General features: G+C 52.5%; 1 protein-coding gene across 2 annotated transcripts; it reads left to right on the top strand.

The window, feature by feature from the left end:
- The first annotated feature begins 1,777 nt into the window (after positions 1–1,777).
- ADORA2B (adenosine A2b receptor) lies at positions 1,778–26,186 on the top strand. Of its 2 annotated transcripts, XM_088828932.1 has the most exons (4): positions 1,778–2,704; positions 8,750–8,845; positions 24,768–25,349; positions 25,959–26,186. In XM_088828932.1, exons 1-4 carry the CDS (start codon positions 2,370–2,372, stop codon positions 26,143–26,145), a joined length of 1,200 nt encoding a protein of 399 aa, XP_088685058.1. In that variant the 5' UTR covers positions 1,778–2,369; the 3' UTR covers positions 26,146–26,186. The 2 variants fall into 2 exon arrangements, with proteins under 2 accessions (XP_088685058.1, XP_055263353.1); XM_055407378.2 differs by lacking the exon at positions 8,750–8,845 and having other exon boundaries at positions 1,800–2,704; positions 24,768–26,092.
- Positions 26,187–26,241: the final 55 nt, after the last annotated feature.

The raw sequence follows: 26,241 nt of genomic DNA, 5'->3' as shown, positions 1-26,241 counted from the left end.
TTCCACCATCACCAGTTAAGACCCACTCTGGTTTGTATGGTTCTGGTCCTAATTTATCCATATGTTCCCATCACAGCAAAAGTTTGCAAGGAGCCTGGATCCCACTACAGGTGACCACATGGCAGATGGATCCTCCTGCCCCCTTTCAGCGCAATGCCTATGAGGTAGGTGTTGCTATTTCATCTTATGCACAATAAACCATGTCTTAGAGATACCAGTTAATTTGTCCAGGGTCAGTCTCAGAACTGGGCATCAAACCCAGGGTCCCTGCTGCTGAGACCTGGGCTCTGTTCACTGAACCCCCAATTGCTTTCAAGACTAAACCTCAAGACCTCCCCCAGACTCCTCCCTTTCTCCTTTGTTTTCTCAACAATAATTGCCCATTGCTGTTACTGCCACCCCCGAGGGTCCAGTTCAGATCCCAAGGTGAGTTCTGGGATAGACAGCGTCAGGATCACTGAATTCATTTCCGGTAAACTTGGTGGAGGAGTAGGCAGCAGGGTGAGTGGAAGGGCATGTGTGAGCTAGGGACTGCGGTGGAAAGGACAGGGGAAGAGGCTTTGCTGGGGGTCCAGTGTGGACCCCGTCACGTGGAATTTGGCAGGTTGCACGGAAGGCAGGCTGTGGGGTTAGGGTTACTGCTTGAGTGATTCAAGGAAGGTTTCTTAAAGGAAGTTGGCCTCGGAAAGGGGACCCGGGGATTCCAGGCACAGCAAACCACACCTCTGCAGAGCACAGTGAACAGCTGGCTTCGGGCTCCCTCCTGTGCCAGTGCTCCAGCCACATCGGCCACTTAACTCTGATGGTCAGCGCCCAGCTCAGAGGCTTCCTAGGGCTGGCGTCCAGCACCTCCAGTGGAGCCCCAGCATGCTCCCCAGCAAGGCGGGCCACCTGTCTCTACCCTTGCGCCCACCCCGTGTGGCTGTCGGTGAGCCAGGCCCCCACCCGGCTGCCTCCCCACTGCTCAGTGCTGCCCAGAAAGCCGCCCCCCCCAACTCTCCGCCCTCCTCCCCCCAGGAAGCGCTGACCTCTCTGCGGAAGTAACAAAACCACAGGGAAACTAGAGAGAAAACCCCGGTCACAAGCGCGCCCAGCCGGGCCCTCTTCTGTGAGTGCGTCCCAGACCCCGTTCCTCTGGTGAAACTCGGCAGGTGGTACCGGTCTTGCTGATGGGGGCGGCGGGGCTGTGGTTACCGGCTGCGCTGAGAGAGGGTTTCCGCGCCATCAGTCATCAGTTTAAAGAGGGCACGGCCATAGTTGTTTCCTCTGTTCAGAGTTGTGCAAACTTGCCCGCACGTAGAATATTTTCATCACCCCAAAGAAGGTCCTCTGTCCTTTCATCAGGCAGCTCCATCTTTTATTTTCTGCTTGACGTTATTTCACAAGCATCTTTTCCTGTTGCCCGACACTCTTCTTAACTACCTTGTCTGGTGACTGACAGCAAGGGTCTGCAGTAGGGTGGGGGGCCTCGTAAAGCCAGGTGTGTTCTGGAATGGTGGTGTAGCCTCCGGACCAGGAGCTTCCCGGAGAGGAGCGGGGACCCGGAGCAGTGATGGGGGCTGGAGGATGGTGAGAGCAGGCAGTGAGGAACGACCACCAGCGGGACTGGGGTGCAGAGAAGCCCTGGAAGCGGGATGGGCAGCACCGCGGACGGATGTGGCCGCGGAGACGGTGTCCTCCCTGGGAGGGTGTCCTCACACCTCCCGGGGCGGGCGAACTGGGGGCGGGGGTGAGGTCAGTCACTGAGTCCGGGGCGGGGGCAGGGCCTGGGCAGGGCTGAGGATAGACTTGGTCTTGGACCTGCTGGGCTTGGGCTGGGTTCTCCTGGGGAGTCCGATAGGCGGCAGGGGGTGCAGGGCAAGAATCTGGGGTTCAACTTGGGGACTGAGCTCAACCGGGGTGACCAGGGGGCCGAGGAAGCGTTGAGAGGGCGAGGCCGTGAAGACCGGCGTGGGGGGAGCCGGCAGGTCAGCATTCGGAGGCCGAGGGCAGCCGCCCGGACAGCGGTGCGGGATGAGGAGCTCGCCGGAGGGACAGGCGGGGAGGAGCGAGCGGCCAGTCCGGTCCCGAACCCCCAGCGCCCGGTGGCTGGACTGTGCGACCGCTCCGACCGCCCCGCCAGCTAGGGTGCAGGGAGCGCGGGAAGCACGGCTCTGCCGGACCCCGCGGCGGGCGGAGGGGGTGGAGGGGGCGGAGGGACGGACCCGGGCGGGCTCGGCCGCTGAGCTGCACCGCCCCCGCCTCGCGCCGCCCTTGCCCCGCCCGCTGGCCGGCAGAGCTCTAGCCCCAGGCTCAGACGCAGAGGGGCAAGCGCGGGCCGGGCGCTCCGGAAAGCCCGGCGGGGCGAGCCCGAGGCGGGCCGGGCGGCGATGCCGCTGGAGGCGCAGGACGCGGTGTACGTGGCGCTGGAGCTGGCGCTGGCCGCGCTGTCGGTGGCCGGCAACGTGCTGGTGTGCGCGGCGGTGGGCACCTCGAGCACGCTGCAGACGCCCACCAACTACTTTTTGGTGTCGCTGGCCGCGGCCGACGTGGCCGTGGGGCTGTTCGCCATCCCCTTCGCCGTCACCATCAGCCTGGGTTTCTGCACCGACTTCCACAGCTGCCTTTTCCTCGCCTGCTTCGTGCTCGTACTCACGCAGAGCTCCATCTTCAGCCTCCTGGCCGTGGCAGTCGACAGATACTTGGCCGTGCGCGTCCCGCTCAGGTGAGGTCCCTGCCCCCGGGAACCCAGACCCTTCGGGCTGCGAGCGCGAGGCACTCGAGTTCCGGCCCGCAGTCTCCCGACCCACAGCCTCCCGACCCACGTGCGCCGCACCCGACCCTCTCTGGGCACCTTGGGCGCGCGTCTCCTTTCCGGAACCCGAGTAGGGACCGCCCTGGGCCCCGGGGGCGCAGCCTGGCCGGGCAGCTCCCGGAAGGCTCCCGGCGCACAGGTGGGCGCCCGCATTCCCTGGGCTTGGTGGGGCCCTGGAGGCTCCAGGACAACCGTGGACGCTGGGACGCGCGGGGCAGAACGACGGGGCTCACAGCCAGACTTCGGGCTGCACCGACCCGGGGGAGGTGCATTTAACTTTGGGGAGCCCTGCGTGCTGCGCGCGGACTATAATCACCCCCTTATACTTTAAAGAATTAGAGGGCTTCCCGGCTCGCTAAGACCGACAGCCTGAGAGCCTCGTGCTTTGTGTAACCTTGTTTATCCCCGGCTGCCCTGTCCCAGCCGCTGGGAAGGTGCCACCAGCGTTTCCAAACACCGGAGGACTTGAGGGTTGCACTTGGTCCCACACTCCGAAGATGTAGGATTCGGGGATGGAGCGCGGCGGCAAGGGGAGTGCAGCCCCACGTGCAGCTGTGAGCTTGAGAGCCCGGGTGTTACTCAGGGCTTAATTGAAAGCACTTTCTTTGCCTCTGGTGCCTGAAGGCCGTTTGGCGTTTCTGAGTTGGGTGAACTTGGGATCTCTTTGGACTAAGAACTGAGACAGGGAAACTGAGTCACGGGGTAGGTGGGACAGGAAGGAGTTAATCGCTGTCTGCCAAGTCTAAGAGGTACTTTAAACTCCTATCCTTTAATCCCAGCAGTGGGTACCTGCTTCCTGTCGGGGAGGGAGGAGGCTCAGAATGGCAGCTCTGGAGCAAGTGAGGGAGCAGGACGGGCTCAGCGCTGAGCCCCTGCATTCCCAGGTGTGCCTGCCTGCTGCGTCCTGTTCTCCACCGGGGCAGAAAGCGGATTCTGCCTGCAGTAAGTTGGTGGTTATAAGGGAAACCTATTTGAGGGGAATTGACGGGGAACAACAAACACTCTCCCAGCAGGCTTGAGTGTCAAGCCTGGTCCCTGTGCCCTGCATCTGGGTCCCAGCAGGAGCAGGAACCTCCTGCTTGGTGGGCTGTGAACCTCCTGTCTGTCCAGGCCTTTCCACTTGCTGCCCCTTGACCTGCGACCAGGACACCCCTTCCTCAGGTGTAATAGGGCCCAGGAATTTCCGAGGTCCGGGGTGCACAGCACACTCTTGTCATAGAGGTCCCTTTCCCACCTCCTGGTCCTCATGTTGGTTACTTGGTGGCCTTCTGGACTTAGTGCACCCAGCAGGCAGCCACAGGCACCAGCCTCATCTGCTAGAAGCCCTTTTGGGCTTGGCCCTGATGGAGGTCCAGAGAGACCTCTGCTCAAACTTCAGAAAGCATCCCCCACGCCCGTGCAGCAGGAAGTTCCATGGGAGTTTGAATCTGTCAGTTCTTGTCCTGGTCTCTGCTGGGCGGCTTGAAAGAATGGGTGTGGGTGTGTTAAGGGGAAAGAACTGTGAATCACAGCCCCTGACTTCTCCTTTGCATCTGCTGAGGGCGGGAGGCAGGTGTGGGGAGGGCAGAGCAGCCCGTCCCACCCTGTCGCACCCCTGCCCTCCTGGCTGGCCTGCATGAGGTGTGTGTGACCCCTCCTGGCAAGGGATGCCTCTGTTGCATCCATCCTTCCCTCCCACCCGCTACTTCCCCATGCAGCTCTAAGCCCACTCTCACAGGCTGGAGAGGTTCTCCTGGCTCCTGTTTCAACACTTCCTGGCCCCTTGAGCTAAAATGGAGATTACAGGGCCCCACCAGGCCCTCCTGACTCAGAATCCGTCGGGTAGGGCCTATCACCCCATGATTCCAGTATCAGAATTCACTGGGGTCTTCTGGACCCACCAAAGTTTCAGAACTTCGGGGAGTCAGGGAGACTGGGAGTGCTCCCTTGTCCACTAGCATGGCTCCCACGCAGCTCTGAGGCCCTCCCTAGGGTCACGGGTCATGGGAGTGAGGCTGGAAGTGAGCTGGTGAGGGAGGTGTCTCCTGTAGAGGTGGCAGGAGCCAGGTGAGGGCCAGGAGCTCAGGCCCATGTCTTACCTGGGCAAGAACAGTGTTTGGACTCACTGTCAGTGCCAGGTCACTGGTGCCCCAAGGCTCTGAGTGAGGCCTGCGTGGCCACGGTGGGTACAGCTCAAGAGTACAGAGCCCACAGTCCCATAGCCACCTGGTTGTCAAGGCAGATACTGACCAAGGAGGGTTGCAGGAAAGGGGAGTCCAGGAGATGCTGGACACAAAGATGAGGCGGCCTCAGAGTGACAGGCACCTACACAGGAGACTGTCCTAACTCAAGTCTGCATGGTTCCTGATGCCTGCCCTGGCCCAGGGTCCAGGCGCAGTGATGCCCAGGGGGCAGCAGGGAGGGGGCGCGGGGTGGGTGTGTCTGTCCACAGCTGCTGGCTCTCACTTCACCCTGGGGCCATTTCTGACTAGAGCACTTCCTCCTCCCTAATCTGGTTCCGGCAAGCCACACCCCAGGCTGCTGTGGGACTGACCTGCCTAGAGGCCTGCCTCCCTGCTTCTAGACGCTGTTTTCCCAAGCTGCGCTGCTGAAGGAGGGTGTTGCCAGGAGCACTGGGTTGGCTGGGTCGGTCAGCAGGATGGAAGGGTCTGTCTCTCTGTCCCTGGACCCTCCTGCCCCCTTTGCCATGTGGTGGCATCTGTTTTCTGGGAGCCTCACATGTCCAGTCTGGGAGGGAGGTGTTGGGGAGTTTTAGCAAGACTACATCTCTGGTAGAAAGGTGACATCCTTGGAGCTCCATTTTAAGTGGCTGAACTGTAAGTTTTCAGCAGGGCATTCTGAGTGGCTTTTTGTTTTCTTTACATTTTTTCCTTTTTTAAAATTGTGCTTTGTTGTTCTCGTTTAGTCACTCAGTCGTGTCCGACTGTTTGTGACCCCCATGGACTGCAGCACACCAGGCTTCCCTGTCCTTCACTGTCTCCCAGAGTTTGCTCAAACTCATGTCTATTGAGTCGATGATGCCATCCATCCATCTGATCCTCTGTCGCCCCTTCTCTTCCTGCCTTCAGTCTTTCCCAGCATCAGGGTCTTTACAAAAAAGTCAGCTCTTTGCATCAGGTGGCCAAAGTATTAGAGCTTCAGCCTCAGTCCTTCCAATGAATATTCAGGACTGATTTCCTTTAGGATTGACTGGTTTGATCTCCTTGCTGCCCAAGGAACTCTGAAGCGTCTTCTCCAGCACCACAGTTCAAAAGCATCAGTTCTTCGGTGTTCAGCCTTCTTTATTGAGCTATAGTTCCCATATAATAAAATTCAACTGTAATGTTGTGATTTTTTTTCTTATCTTTTAATATTTATTTTTGTCTATTTATTTGTGCCAGATCTTGGTTGCAACACGGGATCGTTAGTTGTGGCATTCGAACTCTTAGTTGGGGCATGTGGGATCTAGTTCCCTGACCACAGATTGAATCTGGGCCCCCTTCATTGGGAGCATGGAGTCTTAGCCCCTGGACCACTAGGGAAGTCCCTATGATGTTTTGAAATACAGCTGGGAAAGAAGGTTTCAGTTCTGGGTGCCCCCAGCCCCACCTTTCCAAGGACCCCAGCCTTGGGTCCTTCCTTCTTCCACAGCAGGGCTGTCTTTTTCTCCCAGGTTATTCCCACTGCGGCGGGTTGAATGGGGGCTCCCAGAAAGATGTCCACATCCTAATCCCCAGATCCTTAGATGGGAAAGCGTGAACATCAACTCATGTAGGTCTTCAGGGAGGAGCTTATCCAGGATGACCTGGTTTCTGAGTGCAGTCCCATCCCTATGAAATAGACAAGCAGGGAGAAGCGGGGGTGTGTGGGGATGGAGGCAGAGACTGGAGTGGTGCTGGGCCTCCAGAACCCGGCCTCCCCAAATCCTCTGAGCTCTCAGTGCAGCCCTGCCCACACCATGATTCCAGGCTCTGGCCTCCAGAACCATAGGGAGTAAATGTTCTTGGCCACCACGTAAGTTTGTAGCGCTTTGTTACGTGGCCCCAGGAAACCTGTGTCATTGTGCGAAAGTGTAAGACCCTGAGTCCCTCACTGCTCACCCCACCCACGTGCTGGCCGCTCCATGTTTCCTCCCCAAGAAGCTTCTCCACTGCGACCCACCACCAGACTCTCGGCCTCTGTGTCCCATGTCACCATGGTGCCACCAAGTCATTCCTGTCAAGTCACCCCTCCTGGGCCCGCCCCTTCTCAGTCGAATCTGAAGGTCCCTCCTGTGCCTCGTTGCCCATATCCCTCAGCAGCTCTTGACTGGCTCCTGGGGGACCCCCACCCCACCTCCTCCCGCTCACTCCCCTCCAGCCATCTCCAATCCGGAGTGCGCTTGGGGTCCTGTCCCCTTGCTGCAGGTACAGTGTGAGCAGTTGGACAGTCGTGTAGGAGCCCCTGGGGCTGCAAGGTGCGAGGAGCCCCGAGAATCCGGGGTGGGGAGGAGAGGGGAGCTGCCCCCAACTTAGGCTGCCCTGAACCATGGTGACCAGCAGGCAGCCCCTCAGCAGAGGAGGGACAGTGTGCTTGGCTGCAGGGTTTCAGCAGCGTTTTCACTGGACTCTGGAAAGCGCAGGTCACCTTTGATCATGTGGAGAATGAGCATGTGTAAAGGGGTGAAGTTAACTGCATTCTCGTGAGCTGTGACCACAGCTGTCTGCGGGGCCCTGTGTCACCCTCGCACCAGCTCACCTGCTGGCTGTGGTCATGGCAGAGGGACAGGGACAGATGGGGGACAGGTATGGTCCAGACCTCGAACAGGAACATGGTTGTGAGCAGCAGCTGCTCTTTTAACCTTTTCCAAGTACTGGGTCCCCCGTGTGCCTCCTCTGGGTGAGTCCTCACAGCAGCCTTCTGGGGGGCGTCCTGTCAGCCCCTCCTCCACAGATGGGGTGACCAGGGCTCCATCAGTCCAGGGCACATGGCCAGGATGGGGCGAGCCTGTGTCCCCGGAGGGAGAGGGTGCGGGTGGGCTGTCAGAGGACTCCCCTCACAGAGCGGTCCCTTCTAGGAATGGTCGAGGTCGCCAAGACAGAGAGGACCCTGTGGCTGAGGGAGGGGGAGCTGGCTGTGCTTTGGCCGGCCTTCGACCTGTCACAGAAGGTGACTCAGCTGCTGGGACCCACAGGGGCATCTCGATCACCTTCCCCTTCCTCAGAGGCAGGAAGTGAGGCCCAACCTTTCCTGATGCTTCATTACCCTCAGGAACTGGGCTTCCCCGTGCTTCTCCCTGTCTCCCCTCCCCTCTGCCCCACCCCGGCAACCCATTAAGAGGTTGACCTCAGAGGCTGGCAGGCTGGAGACACTGCCCTGGGCAGCAGGAACTGAACGGCAAAAAGCAAATGTCCCTTTTTTCAAATAATTAAAGTTGGGAACAGACTGAGTGTGTCCTTCCAACTCAGCAGGCTGACAAGGGGAGCAGTGCTGTCTCTGGAGGGCAGAGGCTGGAGTTTCCTGTGGGGGATAGACGGGAGGGTGGAGCATTTTGAGCTGTGGTGGGGCCTGTGCCAGAGCAGCGGGGCTGCCGGGCTTCAGGGTGGGGGTCCCAGCTTAGCAGGTCCAGGGGAGCCCTGAGCTTGCCTAGAAGCTTGGATTTTGTCCTCAAGGCACCATAAGTCCATGAAGGACTTGATTCTGTTTGTTTTGTGTTAGATATCAACCAGTGTGAAGAAGTCAGCATTCAGAAGCACAGAGGGTTCAAAAGGCAAGCCCACACCAGCCACTCTGCCTGGGTGGCCCTCCCACACGGGTGCCCCTTCTGCGGTGACCACTGGGTTTGTGCTGCCTCCTTTAACAGAAAGAACCTGTTGACTCTCTCCCATGCAACCCAAGCCCTCTTCCCTGGCCCGTTGCCTTCGATTTCTGTTACACTTTGATTTTTTTTCCTGTGGATCATATTTCATCCTCTGTTTCTAATGCCATCACTTGTAGGCAGTATGTGTTAGCTGTCGAGAAAAAGAAGGAAAAGTGTTCCTCCCCCATCTCTCTGCCCCTGCTGTCACCCCATCTCTACCTCACTTTGAGCAGGTATGTGGTTTCGCCTACTTGATAGAGGTTTCATTTTTAAAAGGTGATCCCTGCTGTAGTAAAGAGATCGGAACTGTGGAAAAGGGTAAATTGTGGGAAGTAAGTCACCCAGTCTGACCTTTGGTTTCCCACTTTGCCTGTCAAACACCTCCACTGCTTCTTAGTTTCTTCCTACAGAAATTACGTATTGAATACGTTTATACTGTATTGTTGTTTTTACACTGTCAGTGTTAATATCTCCTGTGTTTTATTCCCTACCTATGGTAAAGTTCCCTGCACTTTGTGGAGAAGTTACAAAAGGTAGAAACAAATATCTGGCATGTATAATATAATGTTTTGCTCATGTGTTTCTCACTCACTCCGAGCAGAGCATTCGACTGGAGGAGAAATGCACACCTATCACTAACCTATCTTCTCTAGGTGCATGCTCAGTTGCTAAGTCGCGTCTGACTCTCTGCAACCCCATGGACTGCAGCCCGCCATGCCCCTCTGTCCATGGGATTTCCTAGGCAAGAATACTGGAGTGGGTTGCTGTCTGAGATGGTCTTAAAGGCGGGTCACTCGGGTTCTGTTTGTGGGTGCCTCCCACTGCTCAGAATGATGTCAGATTTTAGTCTGCCCTGTGTTTGGACCATGAGCTTCCCATTTGGAAATTGAAAGACGGCCTGGCTCCCACACGTCCTCATTGTGGAGGGTGCTGGTACCATGTGGGTGTCGCAGGGGTTCTGCCTGTCATGCTCTTCAGGTGGTTCTGCCATTTCTTTCCTCCGCCATGTTTGCTTTCCTCTTTCTGGGATCCCACATGTGTGTGTCTGTGTACCACCCTTCAGTTCAGTTCAGTTCAGTCACTCAGTCGTGTCTGACTCTTTGTGACCCCGTGAACCACAGCACGCCAGGCCTCCCTGTCCATCACCAACTCCCGGAGTTCACTCAAACTGATGTCCATCGAGTTGGTACCACCCTTAGGGATCATTTTTAGGACCTGGGTTCTTCCATGCCAAAAACATGGTTTCTTCCTCACATGTGGTTGGCGGTTGGACTGGATGTGGTCAGAGGCTGGAAGGCTTTGCTTTGACACCCAGGGTTGCTCAAGAAATCTGACGTGAGTGTGGGTGTGGTGGTTCTTTGTAACTCATGTTTTCTTGTATAAAAATAATGTATCCTGCCTGAGGACAGTCTCTGGATTAAACCTTCTGGCTAATTCTGTTATCTTAAAATGTAAAGTATGGGAGTAGATCTGGTGAGGTCTTTACAACCTCCAGACATTCTTTGGATTCACTTTCACACATTGGAGAAGGAAATGGCAACCCACTCCAGTGTTCTTGCCTGGAGAATCCCAGGGACGGGGGAGCCTGGTGGGCTTCCGTCTATGGGGTCACACAGAGTCGGACACGACTGAAGTGACTTAGCAGCAGCAGCAGCAGAGAGTATATAACTCCATTGCTAACACTAGCAAGGGGGTACTCTTTCTGCCCTCTTCTGATGCCTATGTCAGAAGCTTTCTCTATCTCTTCTATACTCTAATAAAACTTTATTACACAAAAGCTCTGAGCGATCAAGCCTCATCTCTGGCCCTGGATTGAATTCTTCTCCTCCGGAGGCCAAGAATCCCGGTATCTTTCTGTGGTTCAGCAACAACCTTTCACTTGGAAGCCTTTGGGATCCTTTGCTTTGCTTGGGGTCCTGAATTTGCATGAAATGAAAGTGTTAGTTCCCTTGTCCATGGAATCCTCCAGGCTGGCCACTGGAGTTGGTTGCCATTTCCTTCTCCAGGGGATCTTCCCAACCCAGGGATCCAATGCAGGTCTCCCACATTGCAGGTGGATTCTTTACTATCTGAGCCACCAGGGAAGCCCATGAGGTTGGCTTTAAATACTCACTTTCAGCTCTTCTCCTTCATCTGAGGATGACATCTTTCCAGTCTGAAGACTGAGGTTTTCTGTCAGCTCTGAAATCTTAAAAGATAAGTTTTCTAGATTATTTCCTTATGTCCATTCCCTGTTTTTCCTTCTGGGGTTCTTGACAGGTGGATACTTTCCCTCCTTGACTGATTTTGTCTCTTAGATGTCCTCTTACACAAAAGGTTCCCGTGCTTACCTATTCATTCTCCCCTGGATGAGTTCCTTGACTTCCCCCACCCCAGTTCTTCTTTTTTTTAATTTTACCATTCATATTTTTCCTTTTGATTTAAGGTTAAGTTTCTGGACTTGACTTTGAAAGGCCAGTTTTGGATTCACATGATTGAGATTCTTGCTGTGGCACAGACTATATATATAATCAAAACTCTCCCCCCAACCCCAACCCTATCCTCTGTCGCTGGGTCTGGAGCTTCAGTTTGGGGGAGGGTGGGGTGTCAAGGGATACATGCCCAGCACAGTGGGGGTGGGGTGAGGTTGCCCCAGGCTGGCCAGCAAGCCTTTGCCTTGACCTCCGCTCCTCCTCTAAACCCTGTCTAGAGCCTGCTGTCCGAGGTTGAAGCCTCTTGTCCCGGCCACCCTGTTTCTGATTCAAGGCTCCGTGCCCCTCCCAACAATCCCATCTGCCCTCTGGCTTCTGGAAACTTACCAGATTCTCTGGCTTGCTGGGCGTCTCCTTCCACTTACACTTTTAGGAGGGTTTTGAGTTTACTTCCTTTTGTGTGTCTCTGCTGCCCTTAAACATGGTTTTCTGAGAGGTGACAATTAGGTGGGACCTGGAAGGCCAGGAGGGGCTAATCAGGAGTCTGCTGAGGTCGGGTTTGCATTACAGAACAGCCACTCTGGCAGCCAGCAGGGGCGTGGACTGGAGGGCAGCCCCCTGTCATCCAGTGAGAAGAAAGGAGCGTGGCTGGCGCAGAGGCCATGGAGATGGAGACAGAGTTTAGGGATCCTCGAGGCAGGCAGTGTCTAGACTTCTCTACCTGGAAGAAGGCTGATGCCAGAGGCAGCCGGGAGGTCAGCAGAGTCCGCCGGGAGGTCAGCAGAGTCCAGAGCAGAGGGACTGCCAGGCCGACTGGACATTGGACAGGAGAGGACCCCGAGGCCAGAGGTGGGCCCTGGGGTGACAGTCAGTGAGCAGGGCCAGAGACATGGCTAGTCAGGGCCAGATGGCCGTGGACTCACTCTCTATGTTTTTTTTTAATGTGGAGACTGTAAATATTAAATTTTGGTGCTGGAGAAGACTCTCGAGAATCCCTTGGACGACATGGAAATCAAAGCAGTCAATCCTAAAGGAAATCAACCCTGAATATTCATTGGAAGGACTGATACTGAAGCTCTAATACTTTGGCCAACTGATTCAAAAAGCTGACTCATTGGAAAAGATCCTGATGCTGGGCAGATTGAGAGCAGGAGGAGAAGGGGGTGACAGAGGATGAGATGGTTGGATGGCATCATCGACTCAGTGGACATGAGTTTGAGCAAACTCTGGGAGATGGTGAAGAACAGGAAAGCCTGGCATGCTGCAGTTGAGGTTGCAAAGAGTTGGACATGACTGAGCGACTGAACAACAAAAAAATCTCTATTGAAAGGCATCACAGACAGGTGCTGTATGCTGCGCTCCCCGCACCCCCAGCCAGGTCTCTTTGGTGGCTCCTCTGCTTCCGCCCTGTTCCCTACACCAGCCTCTGCACCCATGCTGCCCCTCCTTCCTTGACCTGATGCTCCCTGCGGCGTCTGGGGCTGCCTCCCACCAGTTCTGGTCTCTCCTCCAGCCTGCCCCCTCCCCTCCCCCATTATGTGTCTGCTCTGCTTCTTAGGAGCCGCCTCAGTTCCCTGGCTGAGGTCAGTTCTTTGCACCTGCCATTCCCCTGCCTGGCACATTCTGGACCTGTGGGCTCTTCCTGATTCTCATGGCACTCTCTGCGAGGCGCCCTCGCAGCTTCTGTGCACGTGGGGCCTTTTCTAGATGCTGCCGCTGCTGCTGCAAAGTCGCGTCAGTCGTGTCCGACTCTGTGCGACCCCATAGACGGCAGCCCAACAGGCTCCTCTGTCCCTGGGATTCTCCAGGCAAGAATACTGGAGTGGGTTGCCATTTCCTTCTCCAATGCATGAAAGTGAAAAGTGAAAGTGAAGTTGCTCAGTTGTGTCCAACTCTTAGCGACCCCATGGACTATAGCCTACTGTCTGTTAATGCAGGGCTCATGCTGCTCCCTCAGCCTCCCCAGGAGGCAGCCCAATGACTAGCCTGTGTGCTTGCATGTGCACACGTGTGTGCTGGGGGACCTGCCCTGATAGGTGTGGACCAGCTTGTGGCTGAGACACGATGAGCCCATGGAAGGTGTCTTCAGGATAAAGCAGGGTAGAGCGGGAGTCCTGGCGCAACCCACAAGGAAAGGAAGGAGAAAAACAAGGCTGTGTTTCCAAGGGGAGACTTAGCTCTTAAGTTTGGCATTTTCTAAAATCGTTAGAAATGTAGTTTTTTAATAGCAGGGACCTTTTAAAAATTACACGATGAATGTGTGTGGGTATGTGTGTACATACACACACAAGCACACATATACTGTACCCATTCTGAAATTTTTAAAAAGTCCCTGCTATTAATGGATGTGTATATATGTCTCTGTACCTATATCTGTGTGTGTGTGTGTGTGTGTGTGTGTACACACACATATTTGTATCCATTTGACTTGTCTGTGGTTTCAGAAAGAATGAGTCATTCTGAGCTAGTGTGTTTTTTCACAACTTCTAAATTGCAAAACTGATACAAATCCCTGATTGCTTACATTTTACTGCTTTTGCTTCCTCTGTCTTACACCCACCCACACCCACATACACAGTTACGCTCAGCTTTAAGACTGACATAGTCTATAGTCAGATGTCCCAACTGCCCTGATCATGTTCTTTACAGTTAAAAAAAAAAATCCAGGTTTGCAGTAAAAGGTCACGTGTGTATCTAATATTTTTTTTGGCTTTGTTTATTTGTTTGTAAACATTTATTTATTTGCCTGTACTGGGTCTTAGTTGTGGCATGTGGGATCTAGTTCCCCTGTCAGGGATCAAACACAGGCCCCCTGCAGTGGGAGCTCAGAATCTTAGCCACTGGACCACCAGGGAAGTCCTGATTTTCTTTCATCAGAAGAGTTCCTCAGCCTTTTTCCCTTCTCTTTCAATACATTGTTTTTGGTTTGGTCGTTTCCTCACGATTAGATTCAGTTTTTGGTGGGAACACTGCCTGCTTGATGTTGTGTCCATTTCCACCTGTCACAAAGGAAGGCACTCGGGGTCCATCTGTCCACTGCTGTCATGTTAAAGCTCACTTAGTTACCGCTGTGGCCACCAGGGTTCATCACAGTGAAGGTGTGCTTTCCCCACCGATGATTCTTCCTGGATCAGTTATCAACCTGTCAGATGGTAATTTTATTTTTTCTCAGTTGTTTTACTATATCAGTTGGCTTTCTTCTGTAGGGAGGAGGTTGCCTTTTCTTTGCTCTTCCTTAAATTACTTTTTTACACACAGTGGAGTTAGGGAATGTTATTTTCACGTATTGTATTACTATCCATTCCTGCCCAGGCTTGGAGGATGGGAGCCCGTTCAAGCTGACTTCTGCCTGAGCATCCCCATTAAGTTTTTGAGCACGTCTTATGTTCTGGCACAGAAAGGTTTTTCAGGCTCCGTTGTGTGTTCTAGCGTCAGAATCAGCCATTTCTCCAAGGAGCCCTGTTTCCTTTCAGTGGAGAATGGTGTCTAGGAGCCAGGATATGGCTGGTGTGCTCATGGATGCTGGAGCGTCATTTCTCCTGGCCCTTGCAATCAGCAGAGTGAGGAGAACTTTGTTTTGTTATATAACCACTTGGAAGAACTCTCACTGTCTCATTAATGAGCAGGATGATGGAGTTAATAAGCAGGTCATAATTTGGCAGTTGTCAACGTAGTAACCGGTTTAGGCAAGAATAGTCAATAGGTGATAAAACTCACTGATGGAACTTAAAGGAGGGCCAAGATACTCACCTCATGGACTCAGCTTGCCAGGCTCCTCTGTCCATAAGAGTCCCCAGGCAAGAATACTGGAATGGGTTGCCATTCTCTTCTCCAGGGGATCTTCCCAACCCAGGGATCAAACCCGGGTCTCCTGCATTGCAGGTGGATTGTTTACCATCTGAGCTACCAGGAAAGTTCAGATATATTTACAAAATCTCAAAGTACATGCACCACAAGATACAACTCATCATAAACGGAGGAGCAGTTATAGTGGAGAAGCCTGGTGGCACTCCAACGACCGCTTCGCATCAGGGTTGCTGTCACCAGGATCCACGTCCCTCTTGATGGCTAACTGGTTATGTGCGTGGTGACTGATGTGTTTGACAATCAATGTGACAGCTGTCCTTCCCCAGGCAGGGGGTTCCTGTCATGTGAATGGGAGCACGTGTGCTGGGTGAACAGAAAGGTACTGGGGTGATACAGGTGTTATCTTGGTGGTGGTAGGATCACTGGCTTCAGCGGGAGAGGAAAGACCCCTCAGCGTGACTGCTGTGCGGTCCAGAGGGGCCAAGGAGAGTAAAGCAGGACCCAGGTCTGGGCCTCTCTGCCTGCTGGCCACCCTGTACCCCCACCCGCACCCTGCTGGCACCCAGTGCAGTCATGGCCCCACTCACTCCCATCTCCTCGTCCAGCTTCGTCGTCTTGGCACCCGTCAGCCTTGCTCTCATCGCAGTTTTGCCAGGATTCCCATTAGACTTCCTGGTACATTGTTAATATTCACCGTGGCAGCTCTACCCCGAGAGACCTACCCGCTGGGTGGTGCGAGTTACTTTGTTAGTGCTCTAGTTACAGCGCTTGGTAGGTTTTGAGAGGTCTGTCCTCGCCCCTTGTCATGCAAGTCCTGTTGTTATTTGTGTGTGGTTTTAGAAGATGAGAAATTTTCTAAGGATTATACATTGCTTCAGAGCAGAAGTATTTCTGTTACAGAGGAATGAAGCTTGTGAGCGAGACTGAACGTAAAGAAAAAAGACGCCGAGCGAACAATCAGCAATTTTAAGAAGCAGGACAGAACTCCGTGTGTGTTTACTTAGTGACCTGCATGCAGAAAGTGCTTTGTGCACATGATGTCTGGGATCAAAGGCTGGGCAGCAGTGGGGCAGGTTCTGCTGCCACCAAGGGCCCCATTTTTCTGAGAGCAGAGCTCAGACTCTCCCTGTCTGGACTCAGTGTCATTGCCAGGGACAGCTGCCCTTGGGGAACCGCTGAACTCAGAGCTCCCTGAGCGCTGGGAATTCTGAGACAGTGGCTGGTCTGAGGTGGCTGCAGGGGAGGAGGAGCCCTGCCCCAGAAATAGGCCAGTGCTGGTTCAGCCATGCCTGGTGAGCATGACTAACCCGGCGTCCACACTGCTTGTTCCCTTCTGTTGACTCTGGCCATGTGACTGTCTTGATCCGACTCGTCCGTGGTGGTAGGCACGGAGGGGTGGGGAGGGTGTCCAGCACAGCAAGGGTTCAGCCACTTCCCAGAGCCGGACGCCCCCAGGACACCCTTCTGTGTGGCTGGAGCCAGTCCTGCTTGTTGGGGATAGGGGAGGCACCTACATCTCCTCTGTCTATCACCTTCCACTTACTTGCCCTGCACTCGAGGCAGATGTAGGAAAGGACATGTTGCCTGCCTTTTAGGAATGGTCTGGGGACACATGAGGATGTTCTGAGACCAGAGGTGCACAGGGAGAAGGAGTGAGGGGTGGGCAGGGTAGAATCCAGGCATTCTGGAGAGGACAGAGGCCCAGCAGGAAGTGGGAGATGGGAGAAGACATGGGAAGAGGAGAGCAGAGCCCCCGTGAAATGCTAGGGCCCCTGGGGGTCGTCCCTGCAGCCTTCTGCCCAGTGCATCAACCCTTGCCTGCTCTCCAGAACCCCTGGCCGTCCCCCGCCTGCGCCCGGGCCCAGGCAGTGCTGCCTGCACGCTGACTGTCCTGCCATCATGGGGCTGCAGCTCTGCTGCCAGGTGTGCCTCTGTCTTGAATTCCCCCACCCACCCGGGGGTCTAGTTGTGTCACTAGCAGAAGAAAGTCCTTCTACCACCTTCTAAGGACTGCCTACTGAGAGGGCAGCAGAGTCCTCTGCCCGTTCCCTCGTGGCTGCCTGCGGAGTCGGGGGCGGGGAATCCCTGGTACCAGCAGCAGCTTTGGCAAGAGCAGAGGGCGGCTGAGCTGGGCTGGCTGTACCCACACTGGCCCCGTGGCTGGGTGAGCAGGCAGGTGGGGTGTGGGTGGGAGCTGGGATAGTGGGAAGAACCACAGGTCCTGAGCAGGAGAATACCTGCCTTGGACACAAGTGGAATCAGATTGGATGAATGGCTCTGCATCCTCACTGTGGCTTCGGAGCCGCAGGCCAATCCTTTGCCCTGTCTGAGCCTCAGTGTCCACCTCTGTGAGCCAGTGATGACCTCGGGCGCGGGTTAAGTGGGACGCGCGGGCCTGCAGGTGGTGCTGTGCTCAGGTGGGGGAGTCCGTGTTTCTGATGTGCTCTGTGCAGCTGGTGGGGGGCGGTCTGCAGGGACGTGTCTCCAGAACAGGGCGTCTGGCCGTGAGATTCAGAGACTGCTCTGGCGGGGGTGTCTGTGTGTACAGTCCTTGCTGTCACCCTGCTCCATGCCGGTGTCTTCTCTCAAGTCAACCACTGAAAGTTTCCTAACTGCCCTGCTTGCCTTCTTGCTCCTCTAAACTCCATCTCTGCAGGGATCTCTATACCAGCGCAGCTTGCCTTGAGGCCCAGCCTTCCACCCCCTGGCTCCTCACTGCTCTGGGGCAGCTGAGTGTCACATTTTGCCCCTCCCCGTGGCCTGGGGACGCCCCGCCTTGCTTGAGGTTCATTCACATTCCCTCCTGCTTCTCTGGGAGAGTAAATTCCCTTCCTGTCTGGAAGCCTTGCACATTCTATTCTCTCTGCTTCTTGTTGTTGAGTTGCTCAGTCGTGTCCGACTCTGTGACCCCATGGACTGCAGCAACCCAGGCTCCCCTGTCCTTCACTATCTCCCTAAGCTTGCTCAAACTCATGTCCATTGAGTCGGTGATGCCATCTAGCCGTCTCTTCCTCTATTATCCACTTCTCCTCCTGCTTTCAGTCTTTTCCAGCATCAGGGTCTTTTGCAGTGAGTCAGGCTTCGCATCAGGTGGCCAAAGTATTGGAGCTTCAGCTTTAGCATCAGACCTTCCAGTGAATATTCAGGGTTGATTTCCTTCAGGATTGACTGGTTTGATCTTGCTGTCCAAGGGACTCTCAAGAGTCTTCTCCAACACCACAGTTCAAAAGCATTAATTCTTAGGTGCTCAGTCTTCTTTATGGTCCAACTCTCACATCCATACATGACTATTGGAAAAACCATAGCTTTGACTATACAGGCATTTGTGGGCAAAGTGATCTCTGCTTTTTAATACACTGTCTAGTTTGTCATAGTTTTTCTTCCAAGGAGCAAGCATTTTTTAATTCCGTGTCTGTAGTCACTGTTTCCTCTGCTTAGAAAGCCACTCTTCCCAGTTTCCAGACCCTTTTCTCCTTCTTTGCCACTGTCTAAGAGGCTTCCCTGATGCCGTGTCTGAGCTCTTCCTGGATTTCTCTTATCTGTACCCTGTTCATTTTGATTTGGCCAAATTCCTTCTGACTTGTATGTTTGTGTGTTTACCTGTTTATTTTTTGTCTATTCCATTAGCTCTATCACCCACAAGGACTGTAATTCTGTTCTCTGTGCCAGCAGAGTGCATGGCTCAAAGGGAGAACTCTGAATGAAATAATGAACCACTGGAGGAGAAAGGCCGTGATGGGGTTTACAGAGAAAGCTGTGACCAGAGGCTCCCCAGATGAAATTAGCTGCTTTTTCTCATCTAAGACAACTGAGCATGAAAGTTATTTTTCACAGGCAGGATCCAGCAGTTGTGAGTTCAGATGTGGTTGCGTTCCAGTTGTTTTGAACTCTGGCAGGAAACACCCCCACCCCTGGGACCCTTTTGTGTCCAGAGGACTCTAATGTTGCTCAGACACAAGTAAAATTAAAAAAGCAGCGTAATGTGGTGCGAGGAACAGGGGCCTCCAGTCCGAATGTGGCTTTGGTCTTTGGTTCTTATATTCTTATATTGCCTTTGTTACCTAAAAACTTTGTATCTCTATTTCCTCATTTGTAAAATAGAGAAGTTGGACTCAGTTCAGTTCAGTTCAGTCGCTCAGCCGTGTCCGATTCTCCGCGATCCCATGAATCACAGCACACCAGGCCTCCCTGTCCATCACCAACTCCCGGAGTTCACTCAAACTCATGTCCACAGAGTCGGTGATGCCATCCAGCCATCTCATTCTCCGTCGTCCCCTTCTCCTCCCGCCCCCAACCTTTCCCAGCATCAGACTCTTTTCCAGTGAGTCAACTCGTCGCATGAGGTGGCCAAAGTATTGCAGTTTCAGCTTTAGCATCAGTCCCTCCAATGAACACCCAGGATTGATCTCCTTTAGAATGGACTGGTTGGATCTCCTTGCAGTATAAGGGACTCTCAAGAGTCTTCTCCAGCACCACAGTTCAAAAGCATCGATTCTTCGGCGATCAGCTTTCTTCACAGTCCAACTCTCACATCCATACATGACCACGGGAAAAACCATAGCCTTGACTCGACGGACCTTGGTTGGCAAAGTAATGTCTCTGCTTTTTAATATACTATCAAGGTTGGTCATAACTTTCCTTCCAAAGACAAGATAAAAATCCCTTCCAGCTTATATAAGCATCCTTTTAGCTGCAGGTGAAAGAGGAGAGTGGAAAAAGTTGGCTTAAAGCTCAACATTCAGAAAACTAAGATCATGGCATCTGGTCCCATCACTTCATGGGAACTAGAGGAAACAGTTGAAACAGTGTCAGACTTTATTTTGGGGGGCTCCAAAATCACTGCAGATGGTGATGCAGCCATGAAATTAAAAGACGCTTACTCCTTGGAAGGAAAGTTATGACCAACCTAGATAGCGTATTAAAAAGCAGAGACATTACTTTGCCAACAAAGGTCCGTCTGGTCAAGGCTATGGTTTTTCCAACGGTCATGTATGGATGTGAGAGTTGGACTGTGAAGAAAACTGAGCACCGAAGAATTGATGCTTTTGAATTGTGGTGTTGGAGAAGACTCTTAAGAGTCCCTTGGACTGCAAGGAGATCTAGCCAGTCCATCCTAAAGGAGATCAGTCCTGGGTGTTCATTGGAAGGACTGATGCTGAAGCTGAAACTCCAATACTTTGGCCACCTCATGGGAAGAGTTGACTCATTGCAAAAGACTCTGATGCTGGGAGGGATTGGGGGCAGGAGGAGAACTGGACGACAGAGGATGAGATGGCTGGATGGCATCACCGACTTGATGGACATGAGTTTGAGTGAACTCCGGGAATTGGTGATGGACAGGGAGGCCTGGCGTGCTGAGATTCATGGGGTCACAAAGAGTCGGACACGACTGAGCAACTGAACTGAACAGTGACTTTTAAGCAGTCAAGACCGTCAGTTCTCTCTTGAGCTAGAATATGGAACCGTGGTGGTTCTAGAGTTGGTGTAGGGGTTAAAACACACCATTGAGAACCTGGACTCTTTCCTTACTTCTGCTTTGCCATTAGCCTTGTTTTTTAGGCTCCTGCCTCATGGTTACAGGATGGCTGCTGTAGCTCTGGGCCTCACGGCCTCCCAGAAAAGCAGAAATGGATGGGCATGGGGGAGGAGCTCTCCTCATAGGTCTCTCTCCTTCTACCATATAAAATCTCTCTTGGAAGTATTCTAGCAGACTTCCTTTGTCTCATTGGCTAAAACCACCTCCTGTAGCAACCCCAGTCCATGACTGAGCGAGAATTTGCTTGCCCTGATTTAATTCATCCCCGGGGCTGGTCTGCACTCAGCTGGTCTGCACTTAAGAAAAGCAGAGGTGTGAGGGCAGGGCCGCTGCAGAGGTTGCCTCGTGGGCCTAAGGTTCTGTGACTAAGAGTTGTGTCTGCAGGAGGTGGCCCTGTTACCATGCAAGGGCCTGACTACGTTCTTCACATCCCTGGTGCAGTCATGACTGGGAAAGATGTTTCTGTAAGGAATGGCTTTACATTCCTAAACAAGGAGGAAAGCAGAGGGGAGTTGGAAATAGATGCAGCTGAATGGCAGCTGCGCCCTTGGGTCCTTTGCCATCAAGGCCCCTCAGCTGAGCTGCCTGTTGCTGGTAGCAGAGATGAGGGATTGTGGCCAACGGGAGGCGAGACCTCCCCAGTAGACCAGTTCTGCTGCCTGTCCCGGCCCCAGCATCGGGCATTCCTAAGGAGCAGGCTCTCTAAAGCTGTCTGGTAACAAGTCAGAATGTGTGTGTGAGCTCATTACTAAGAGCCCCCTATGTGCCAGGCACTTTGCTAGCTCCTAGGGATGCTGATGCAAAGGGACAAGGTCCGAGTCCTTAAGAGCCTGGATATTCTAGTCGAAGGGCAGACACCTGTAACGTAAACAAAGCCCTGTGACAGGTGTGTGTCAGGGGCCGGAGAGTGGGCGCGGCCCCCTCCGCCTCTGAGCTGAGCTGGAAAGGAGGTGATCTTTGAGACAGAGAGCAGCTGGGCCAGGAGGCTGCTGTGGGGAGCCACAGGCTGGGGGCACATGGGGCGGTGGCCTGAGGTTCTGTGGGCCACACGGACAAGTGTGGGCTTGGTCCCGCAGCAAAGATCAGACACATTCCATAGACAAGTCCCAGGATAATGTGTACCCAGTTACTGCCCAGCTCTCTTCCCAGAGATTAAGTAATGATTTATTTCATCTTTTTTCAATACATTATGTCGAATACATATTAGGGACCACCTATGAATAGCAAAGTTTGTCTTTCCTATAAACTGTTGTTTTAGGCTAGTTGATAGCAAAATGTCCAAAACGTCTATTATGATTTCTAGAGATTTTAAGTAAGAGTTAAATTACTTTGCCAACCAAGGTCCGTCTAGTCAAGGCTATGGTTTTTCCAGTGGTCATGTATGGATGTGAGAGTTGGACTGTGAAGAAATCTGATTGCTGAAGAACTAATGCTTTTGAACTGTGGTGCTGGAGAAGACTCTCGAGAGTCCCTTGGACTGCAAGGAGATCCAACCAGTCCATTCTAAAGGAGATCAATCCTGGGTGTTCATTGGAAGGACTGATGCTAAAGCTGAAACTGCAATACTTTGGCCACCTCATACGACGAGTTGACTCACTGGAAGAGTCTGATGCTGGGAGGGATTGAGGGTGGGAGGAGACGGGGACAACAGAGAATGAGATGGCTGGATGGCATCACCGACTTGATGGACATGAGTTTGAGTGAACTCCAGGAGTTGGTGATGGACAGGGAGGCCTGGCGTGCTGTGGTTCATGGGGTCGCAAAGAGTCGGACATGACTGAGCAACTGAACTGAACTGAATGGTCTAAAAGTTACTTTAAAAAATTTAATATTTGCTACATTCTTTCCCAACTTTTATCAACTTTGCTGCAAGCTGAGACAGCTAGGGATGCTCCCAGAACTGTTCTCAGCATTTCCCCAGGGAGTTTGGTGTGGGAGGTTGGGGGTGGAACAGTTCTTCCTGGGTGTTTGTGGGAGACCAGTCTTCTCACCCAGAGCCACTAGGTGGTACTGCCGGACTCAAGCGGCCTCCAGGCCTCACTTCTCAGGTTCTTGTTCAAGGGCATCTTATCATACCTCACCTTCTGCACTCTGCTTTTTCCTTTTTTATATTACGCGTCTCCTTCTAACACACTATGTAACTTACTGACTGATGTTTGTTGTTCATTATGATCTGTCCCCCTACTAGAACTAAGTCCCTGAAGAGCAGGGGTCTTTGTGGGTTTTGTTCCCTTGTGTATCTTGTTTGTGTCTTGTAGGAGATCTAGACCCAAGGTTGGTATCTGGGTAATCAGAAAGCAGCCTTTAAGAATTTGCCACTTGGGACTTCCCTGACGGTCCAGTGGCTAGGACTCCATGCTCCCAAACCAGAGGGTCCAGGTTTGATTCCTGGTCAGGGAACTAGATCCTGCATCAGTTCAGTTCAGTCGCTCAGTCGTGTTCGACTCTTTGCGACCCCATGAATCGCAGCACGCCAGGCCTCCCTGTCCATCACCAACTGCTGGAGTCTACCCAAACCCATGTCCATTGAGTCAGTGATGCCATCCAACCATCTCATCCTCTGTCGTCCCCTTCTTCTCCTGCCCTCAATCTTTCCCAGCATCAGGGTCTTTTCAAATGAGTCAGCTCTTCCCATCAGGTGGCCAAAATATTGGAGTTTCAGTTTCAACATGAGTCCTTCCAATGAACACCCAGGACTGATCTCCTTTAGGATGGACTGGTTGGATCTCCTTGCAGTCCAAGGGACTCTCAAGAGTCTTCTCCAACACCACAGTTCAAAAGCATCAATTCTTCGGTACTCGGCTTTCTTCATAGTCCAACTCTCACATCCATACATGACTACTGGAAAAACCATAGCCTTGACTAGATGGACCTTTTTTGACAAAGTAACGTCTCTGCTTTTTAATATGCTATCTAGGTTGGTCATAACTTTCCTTCCAAGGAGTAAGCATCTTTTAATTTCATGGCTGCAACCACCATCTGCAGTGATTTTGGAGCCCCCCAAAATAAAGTCAGCCACTGTTTCCACTGTTTCCCCATCTATTTGCCATGAAGTGATGGGACCAGATGCCATGATCTTTGTTTTCTGAATGTTGAGCTTTAAGCCAACTTTTTACTCTCCTCTTTCACTTTCATCAAGAGGCTCTTTAGTTCTTCTTTGCTTTCTGCCATAAGGGTGGTGTCATCTGCATATCTGAGGTTATTGATATTTCTCCCAGCAATCTTGATTCCAGCTTGTGCTTCTTCCAGCCCAGCGTTTCTCATGATGTACTCTGCATATAAGTTAAATAAGCAGGGTGACAATATACAGCCTTGACGTATTCCTTTTCCTACTTGGAACCATTCTGTTGTTCCATGTCCAGTTCTAACTGTTGCTTCCTGACCTGCATATGGATTTCTCAAGAGACAGGTCAGGTGGTCTGGTATTCCCATCTCTTTCAGAGTTTTCCACAGTTTATTGTGATCCACACAGTCAAAGGCTTTGGCATAGTCAATAAAGCAGAAATAGACGTTTTTCTGAAACTCTCTTGCTTTCTCTATGATCCAGCAATTTGATCTCTGGTTCCTCTTCCTTTTCTAAAGCCAGCTTGAACACCTGTAAGTTCACAGTTCACGTATTGCTGAAGACTGGCTTGGAGAATTTTGAGCATGACTTTACTAGTGTGTGAGATGAGTGCAACTATGCAGCAGTTTGAGCATTCTGGCATTGCCTTTCTTTGGGATTGGAATGAAAACTGACCTTTTCCAGTCCTGTGGCCACTGCTGAGTTTTCCAAATTTGCTGGCATATTGAGTGCAGCACTTTCACAGCATCATCTTTTAGCATTTCAACTAGAATTCCATCACCTCCACTAGCTTTGTTCGTAGTGATGCTTCCTAAGACCTACTTGACTTCGCATTCCAAGAAGTCTGGCTCTAGGTGAGTGTGAATGATCACACCATCATGATTATCTGGGTCATGAAGATCTTTTTTGTACAGTTCTTCTGTGTATTCTTGCCACCTGTTCTTAATATCTTCTGCTTCTGTTAGGTCCATACCATTTCTGTCCTTTATTGAGCCCATCTTTGCATGAAATGTTCCCTTGGTACCCTGCATACCGCAACTGAAAAATCTTGACTGCCACAACTGAGAGCTGGCGCAGCCAAACAAATATTGTTTTAAAGAAGAGTTTGCTACTTGCTCTCCTTGACCATGATTTATCATCAGAGGTGAGTTAGTAAGAATGAAAATCTTGTTGAAGCAAAGCTGTTTATACATTTGACTGTCATCAGTGTTGCAGACAAAAGCCTGTAGCGTCCTCTGAGTGTGGACCTGAGGCTGTTGGGGTCAAGTCCTGGCACAGAAAGCAGAGATGGTGGGGTGCTCTGAGTTTGCTGTAACAGACCATGTCCTTTTGAACAGGTATAAGAGTCTGGTCACTGGGGCCCGAGCTAGAGGAGTCATTGCTGCCCTCTGGGTCCTGGCCTTTGGCATTGGCCTGACGCCATTCTTGGGGTGGAACAGCAGAAAAAGCGCCGTCAACTGCACGGAGCTGGGGGACGGAGCCGCGAACGTGAGCTGCTGCCTCATCAGGTGCCTCTTTGAAAACGTGGTGCCCATGAGCTACATGGTGTACTTCAACTTCTTCGGCTGTGTCCTGCCCCCACTACTCATCATGCTGGTCATCTACGTCAAGATCTTCCTGGTGGCCTGCAGGCAGCTACAGCGCACAGAGCTCATGGACCACTCAAGGACCGTCCTCCAGCGGGAGATCCACGCGGCCAAGTCCCTGGCCATGATTGTTGGAATCTTCGCCCTGTGCTGGCTGCCAGTCCACGCCATCAACTGCGCCTCGCTCTTCCAGCCAACCTGGGCCAAGGAGAAGCCCAAGTGGGCGATGAACATAGCCATCCTCCTGTCACACGCCAACTCGGCTGTCAACCCCATCGTCTATGCCTATCGGAACCGAGACTTCCGCTACACTTTTCACAAAATCATTTCCAGGTACGTCCTCTGCCGGACGGACATCGTCAAGAGTGGGGAGGGGCAGGCGGGGTCGCAGCCCACTCTGCAGCTGGGCCTATGACCCAGGCTCTGGCCTCTTCCAGAAGGCTCAGTAACAAAGGGATGGGACACACTTGGCCAGTTCTCACTGGAAAGACAGCAACCCTCAAAGGCCAGCCGGTTGCCTCTTCTGGGCGCTTCCCTGGAGGTTCCAAGTACCTCGTTAACATGTGACTACTACTTCCTGAGGTTGACAAATGTATTTATGGTTCTCTGGCTGCTTTGTGTGGATGCTGCTGATGGTATGAATGGATTGTAAAAGTATGTTTTGCTTTTTTTTAAGAGTCTGCCTCTTTTATGGTAGAAAATGATCAAAACTCTTTTACTGTGACATACTGTGAACTATTATAATACAAATATTTTTTTAACTTGGAGGCAATGGGAAAGGTTAGACATGTTAAAAATAATACCTATTCTGAGGAAGGTGACCAAGAAAAGTAAAAGTATGAATCTTCAACCAAGAGACTGCTGTCTTAGGGAAATGACAGGCTTGTAAGTTCTTACGTAGAACATCATGGCAGGCTCGACAACATTCTGCTCCATGTACAGCACCCCACCCCAGAAGAAGAAGCCGGAGAAGTGGGGTCTTCCGCTATCAGGCTCCAATCCCCTTCCAGGGCTAGGTGATGATTTTTACGTCCCTCCCAATTTCAAGTTTCGCCATGATGCTGGACCCCAAAGTGAAAATTTTACTAAGGCAGGTTATGTAACTGTGTTTCTGTATGAGGTGAAATAAAAATAAAACTTAACAAAAGTTCTGGGTGTTGTGCCAGCTTGCTGCAGAGCTCACCTACTTTCTGTTCCGTATCCTGAAATAAATTCACACCCAGGC

Source organism: Moschus berezovskii, chromosome 20 (genome assembly GCF_049115385.1).
Source record: "Moschus berezovskii isolate FMDL1 chromosome 20, NW_MosBer_1.0, whole genome shotgun sequence".
Classification (NCBI taxonomy): Eukaryota; Metazoa; Chordata; class Mammalia; order Artiodactyla; family Moschidae; genus Moschus; species Moschus berezovskii.
This window is presented reverse-complemented; position numbering and strand designations above follow the sequence as displayed.

Excerpts from the sequence above, each read along its gene's own strand:
- ADORA2B (XM_088828932.1), top strand. The coding sequence starts at position 2,370 with ATGCCGCTGGAGGCGCAGGACGCGGTGTACGTGGCGCTGGAGCTGGCG. Across the intron at positions 2,705-8,749 it reads GCCGTGCGCGTCCCGCTCAG|GCAGTATGTGTTAGCTGTCG; the intron begins GTGAGGTCCCTG and ends CATCACTTGTAG. Across the intron at positions 8,846-24,767 it reads CTCTACCTCACTTTGAGCAG|GTATAAGAGTCTGGTCACTG; the intron begins GTATGTGGTTTC and ends CCTTTTGAACAG.